At 32.4% G+C, this 6,980-nt stretch overlaps 1 protein-coding gene and 1 pseudogene across 1 annotated transcript; both read left to right on the top strand.

Moving 5' to 3' along the window:
- The first annotated feature begins 899 nt into the window (after positions 1-899).
- On the top strand, positions 900-3,446 carry LOC138314052 (uncharacterized). The gene is made up of 2 exons (XM_069254249.1): positions 900-2,807; positions 3,298-3,446. The coding sequence occupies exons 1-2, from the start codon at positions 1,685-1,687 to the stop codon at positions 3,402-3,404; spliced, it is 1,230 nt and encodes a 409-aa protein (XP_069110350.1). The 5' UTR covers positions 900-1,684; the 3' UTR covers positions 3,405-3,446.
- Positions 3,447-3,688: 242 nt separating this feature from the next.
- Positions 3,689-5,178, top strand: LOC138314051 (uncharacterized; annotated as a pseudogene).
- Positions 5,179-6,980: the final 1,802 nt, after the last annotated feature.

Below are 6,980 nucleotides of genomic sequence, written 5' to 3' on the forward strand. Positions count from 1 at the left end.
TACACTTTGGTATTTTAACTAGTCGATGGGAAACGAAATAAGTTCTAGATCATCTTTAGTCTTTGAGACATCCTTTCCCCTATCCAGTGGTAGTGCTATCAATGTCCACGAACTAAGTCCATTTCCTTAAAAATCAAAAATACCATGTGTTCTTAAAACCATTTAACAGATATTCAATGAAAATCATAATTTAGCTTTTATATGCGATGGAAATATTTCTTCTAAACAACGACTGACATGGGTAAACTTTCGATGTGTAGCATCTTATAGATGCGTTTTTAACAATTTCATCAAGTAACGGAACTTGCTCTGTAGGTGATTGAAAATTAATTAACAATTTTGTTTTGATGATAGGCTTTAGATATATTCATTTCTGAGAAAGACTACTAGGTTAATTACTTATAGATCACGTTATACATTTAGTATTAAGTTAACGTACATGTAAAGTTTAAAACAAAGAAAAAAGTTGTTTGCGAATAATGAACATTTTGCACAGAGACACATATTAAAGAATAGACCATTCATGCGTCAATTCTTTATTGAAGTAAATTATTAAAGTACATTTTGGTAAGGCGTTTAAATAGAACACTGCATCATAAGGAACATGGAGCAGCGAAGCGATTTATAACAAATTATCGAAAAATGCTGACCAATGTAACTAATTTTAGTTAGAGTTATTTAGATTGATTAATCTCTAAAACATGTGTCGTGAATTTATTGATGTAATGCGAAATGAAGAGGTAAATAACATATACAGTATATAAAGGAACAAAAATTCAAGCATAGACAATTGCAAAAGTACTCAGGTTGAATACTTTACAAACAGAATAAACTGAATTGCTTCAATAAAGATTCAACCGTTTACTTAGGGAGTGACTAGGGACTAGGGAGAACGGCGACTGCGAAAATGGGTACAGATGCGGCAAGCCTCATTCTGAGAAAAAGCCGTCTAAAATCACGAGACATTTTGCTGTATTTTTTCTGTGACGTGATCGGAGACTTTTTTTTTCACACAATATATTGACTAGTCTAGCAACACATAAGCTTGGACACCATGAAATGTACAATATAATTAAAGTCAAACTATTACTTTGTTTATCAACTGTAATAAACAACTGTTTGATCTCGTAAATTCTTTTATTCTTCGATCGGCAGATCCAATTATCTTTGCTTCTTGCCGACAAACTTGATAACTGCTGTGAAGACATGGTGTGTTAAATAAAATACGACACTAAATTAAATGTGTTACTTATTATATTGGCTTATGAGTTAATTGTTTTGTTTCAAAATAATAAATGTGCATTGTTAATATACTGGAATCCCAAAGATGACACAAGCTTACGCATATTTATAGAAGCACGGACCCGAACGCACCCGGTGTTTACGGGAGATCACTCTAGTTAGTTTCTTAGTGGCGTAATGACAACAACACGTACGTTTACATCTCTCTGAATTGTCATAGTGTGTAATCTGCAATGATGATTACTTGATCAATGAAAACCAAGCCCGGTAGGTGAGATACGATGTTATATTAATGAAGGAACGTTCAAACTGAGTAGTTAAAGTAGTATCACTTTATACTTCGCGATGTTATGAAACGCGTATCATACGTAAGCTTATACTTATTCGACAGTTTGAATTAATGTACCATGGCACGAAATCATGTTAGACTTGAATCATTAAAATGAGTCAACTATCTACTGCAACGAACAATAGTTGTTGTAGCATTCCAGCAGAAATTATTTTGAATCAGGATAAACCATTTATAGATGAAATAGAGACTGTTGATCAACTTTATTATTCAAGACTGTACACATCATCCGAGGGTAGCGCCGATGCTTTCAGAGAACTTTCGTCAGATTCCAGTGAAGACGAGTGTAATTACGAGTCCGATAAGTCATCAGATGATAATGATGTTGTATTTGTTTCAACAGATCCCACTGAATGTGACACTATTGAATATATAGCACAGGCAAAATTTCGTAATGACACATGTGGCTGTAAAGTGTATGGTGGAGAAGCATGTAGTGTAAAAATAGACTTAGAATCGGCATTTGAATTTAGAGAACATTGTCACCAATTAACACATGATGAACTAGATATTACTGTTAAGGCTGAGCTATTTGCTCATCGTAAATCTGGCAGTCATACCCAATCTAAGAAACACAAGATAAAGGAACGAGAGCGACCATATCAGGAGTTTTATTTCAATGGAATCCGTGTTTGTAGAACTACATTTTGTTTTATTCATGGCATCAGCAAGAACAAATTACAGGCAATTAGTAAGTCACTAGATACTGTTGGTTTGATGCCACGAAAACATGGAAATTCTGGAAAAGCTCCGCATAATGCTCTCTCTGTACAAGACAGACAGAATATCAAGACATTCTTGTCAAAATTTGCTAGAGACAATGCATTGCCTATTCCGGGAAGATTACCAAATTACAGGTCTGAAAAAGTGCTTCTTCTTCCCTCGGATACAACTGCCATGGACATTTTTGAAAAGTTTGATTCACTGGCCGGCAAAATGAATTATAGACGAGTGAGTCTACGCACCTTCCAAAGAGTATGGCATGATCTATGCCCATATATCACAGTTATGAAACCATGTACAGACTTGTGTAACTCTTGCCAAATTTTTTCATTGAAATTATCTGCTACTGGTTCAATAAATGATGATGAAAAGAAACAAGTCTTGGAGGAATACTGTACTCTTCAGGCAAAACAACAGAGAGATATATACAGAAAGCAGTGCACAGAGAGTAAAGAAAAGTTCAAGTTATTGTCAGAAACAGAGAAGACAACAGGTAATTAATAATAATGAAATACAAATCAATATTTACATTTTTTGCTGAGCAATAGATTCTTCAGATAGACATCTTTAAATAAAGCATATCAGAATTATTCAAAGTTTATATAGATTATTATTTTAAACAGGTTTTCCAAGTCTGCTATTACAGCTTTTCAGCCTAGCTTTCAGTAGACTAGAATGTTAAGATAAAGACCACTCGTGTATACATACCGGGGAATATAATATTACATGAAATGCCTTTCAATTTTTTTACATATAAAACCTTTAAATTTTTATTCATGAATTGGGAAAAAATCTGAATGTTCATAATGAAATCTTATTTGATTTCAATTAAACTTAACTACATGTACAATGTATTTGATTTTAAGAACAGAATGTTATTTATCAAATTAATTATATATATAAAAAAAAAACAAATATACTTGATGTAGTAAAGGGCTCATGTTATGTAGAAATGTATATGGTTTGTCTTTATTTCTTTGTAGGCAATTCACCCTGTACAGTTGAGAGGTGCTTTCCACTATTCCTGGGATTTCGCACAACAAGTTCATTTTCCCCATCATGCTCAACAAGTTGGTCCAATCTTCTTTAAGACACCAAGGAAATGCAGTGTCTTTGGAATCTGCTCGGAAGGTTCAGGTAATTAACCCCCCAGTTTTTACTTTAATAAGCTTAAGATAATCATAAAACCAATTAATTAATTGATCTTTAAAATACATCAGTTTTATGATTTGCAAATTAAATCAAATCAAACATAATCAAAATTATTGGTAATTTAAATTACATGTATATCATTTACCTTAAAACACCTTTTATTAAAAATTTCCTTTAATGATATGAGCGTTGGGATTTCAATTAAAAATTGAGTGACGCGTGATGATTCCAGTGGTACACATTTGTTGATATTGCCAATGAAACTGGTAGGAATTAACTACAGTATTCCTTTACTTGATCAATACATTGTAATTATTCAACAGGACAGCAAGTTTTTCTATTTGGTGGATGAGGCTGAAAGTTCAGGAGTAGGAAAGGGAGCTAACTCAGGTTATCAGACATGGTCCATCACTAATTTTCATCATCATGGACATGGAGAAGAGATCGCCAACATCCATTTTGACAACTGCAGTGGACAGAATAAAAACAACATTGTGTTTGTGGTATGCCCTTTGGAGGGGTGATAGTTGGTAAAGTCCCCTTCATAGGTTTGTTAGGCTTGAACTTCAACCACAATTTTGTTTATATATATATGCTGATCTTAAAATTTTCATTTCTCCATATATATAGAATTATGACATTTTCCTGTTTTAATAAACCAAATTGTGCAATACAATGATGGAATTTCATATTTCAGACATTTGAGATTTAAAAGTCAATACCCACATCATGACCCTGATTAATTTGTAGCATTAGAACTACATGAATACCTTGAGATTGGGTGGGGAGGTTTTAATTATATGTATATAGATTAGGATGTCACTGACTTTCAGTTTTTTACTATTTTAGTCATCAATCACGTCGATACAATTCTAAATAGTTTGTTTCTCAGAAAACCGATCAATATTAAAATATTCAAAATTTGGAATTTATTATAGATTTGCAACAATTAATTATAAATATTTTAATTTTTTTTTATATTGATATTGTATAGCAGTTTAGTACCTATTAAATTTCCTTCTAATGGTAATTTTTAAAGTTTTTTTGTAGAACAATGAACTCATTTTTTGTTTTATTGTATTACACAGGTCAGAAATGTCATGTTGGTATCCAGTTACTCGATGATGATTGCTGGCCATCCAACAGTTATGATTTCCTGACTGGCATTTTGGATGTGTGGAAATTGCGCTGGAGATATTAGTAATGCTGGAAAGTTTTCGAGGGAGGAGTTGCTCGCACAGTTACAACTTCATCACGGAGTGGACACAATATTCCACAGTTGGTTCAAGATGAGAAAAACCCAGTCATCTTTAGGGACTGGAAGTGTTACCTGAAACAATACTTCAAGCCATTGAAAAACCTGACAAAATACCACCATTTTCTTGTGGAATCTACAAAGCCAGGTGAAGTGTTGTGTGTAAGGAAGTCGGGTGACTCACTTCCAGTGTCAGTCAATCTACTTAAGAGAAAGGAAATCCTTCCATCTGCAGAGATGAACCAGAGGAAATTATGTCAAAAGGGACTAGATTACCCTTCTAGACAATGGTACTTATATGACAATATTAGGGAATTTTGTAAAAGTGAAAGTGTCAAAAAACAATACCTGTCCAAAACCCACTGTACCAAAGTCAGAAATGGATCTGACAGAAAGCAACCAAGTACCAAATGTTCCATGCAAACGGAAAGGTTTTACTTTTTACGATGAAAAATGACTGCTATATTACATTGTTTCACATTTGTAAGGCGTGTCTTGTCTTCAAAAGATCTGTAGTGATGGAAAATAAGTTTTATTTTATGTAGGAAATTTGTGAGCGGATATTCCTTTTGACAACAGAACTTTGTCTTTAAATGTTATATGTGTGATATACAACATGACCTTTGATTCTACCACCTAGTGTTGGGACTGATTATTATTATATTTGTTTTTGTTTCATTGATGATCGATCGATTATGATTTTCCTAAAGACTATCGATTATGAAATTCAATAATCAATTATTAAAATGGGAGATAACTTGTGCTTATTTTAATATTGTTTCTGAACCTTTATCATTTGTATATTGGTGTAAAAACAAATTTTCTCAAAATGTCCCCTTAGTGACATGTTAGATAAACAATAATTTGAATTAAAAAAAAAACCAACTTCGTTGAAAACCGTTGCCACAAGATAATCTTTCTAAAAATTCTTCAGAGAAAATAAAAAGGTTGAATACACTTAAATATAAAAAAAAAGTTTTTCTATAAATGTAAATCCCCAAATTCAAAAAATTGATAATTAGTAGGTAGGTTGTCCCTAAACCGATCATTGAATGTGATTTTAAACAACCGATTATTAACACTAAGTAGCCTTCACTGTTTGTTTTTTATTGGCTGTCTCTCCAAATTTTTATCTATTCCTAGTGGATATACTAGTCGGTAGTACTATTAAACTTAGACTGATTTTAAAGTTGGAAATTAAAAGTAATTGAGGATCAATATTACTAATATATATTAGACACAAAAATTAGTACCGATGTAGGGAAGTGAAGTAAGGCTGTGTGCATATAAATTTTACATGTATATATATAAATCGGTGTGATTTAAACGGCCCCCTCCCTCTCTTCCTTTTCCATTTTTTACCTGACTTTTCCAGCCTATTTATACCAATTCTCAGTAATTATTCCAATATTTTACTGAATGTTATTACTTTGCTAGCTTCATGATCTATCAAACATTTAAGAAGTGTGATCATTTCAATATTTATGGCTTTGGAGTTAATATTTAAATTTTGAATTCTTTTCAAAAAATTTTGACATTAGATTATCTCCCTTTGATGTATATACATTTGTACGTGTAAACGACGTTTTTAAAATGATATGGACAATTTAGTTTTTCGTAATTAAGAAGGGATAACATAAAATATTTTGGTTTGGTTTTGAAATATATGTTGTGGATTATTCCAAAAGTATTTGACATTGTCAATATATCCCTTTTGTTATGTGTTGCAAATATTAATACTTTTATGACGTTATTTGACTTTGTGTTTTTCTGTGTTCAGTGAAGTGATACAGGGTAAACAAACAAAAACAATTTTTTCCTCCATAACGAGTACCACATAGAGACCTTAATTTTTTTGGATTTTACATTAATTTATAATGTAAGCTTGCAATAAAAAAATGTATAAAACTCAATTTGTCAATTTTCCTCATCTGACCCCCATTTTCGCCGTCGCGGCATCTCCTTGATAGTTAGAGTTTTAAAAACCAATTTCTGGAGCATTCAGCAGGTAATTCCTGTTTGATGGACAACATGCTAGATAAGGCATTTGGCTGGTGATACATGCAGATAATATTGAAGGGTTCAGGTTTATTTGAATTTTATGATGTTACATGCTGCTATGTATTTCAAAAAACTGTTCCTTTTTTTAATTGCATGACAATGATTGCTCAAATGTCTTGTTCCTGCTATGTACTGAAAAATGGCTTGAAACAATGCCATTAGCTCATTAACCCCCAGAAGACACCCAGTTAGGCACTT

The sequence above is a fragment of the Argopecten irradians genome, unplaced genomic scaffold, assembly GCF_041381155.1.
Source record: "Argopecten irradians isolate NY unplaced genomic scaffold, Ai_NY scaffold_1255, whole genome shotgun sequence".
NCBI classification, from domain to species: domain Eukaryota; kingdom Metazoa; phylum Mollusca; class Bivalvia; order Pectinida; family Pectinidae; genus Argopecten; species Argopecten irradians.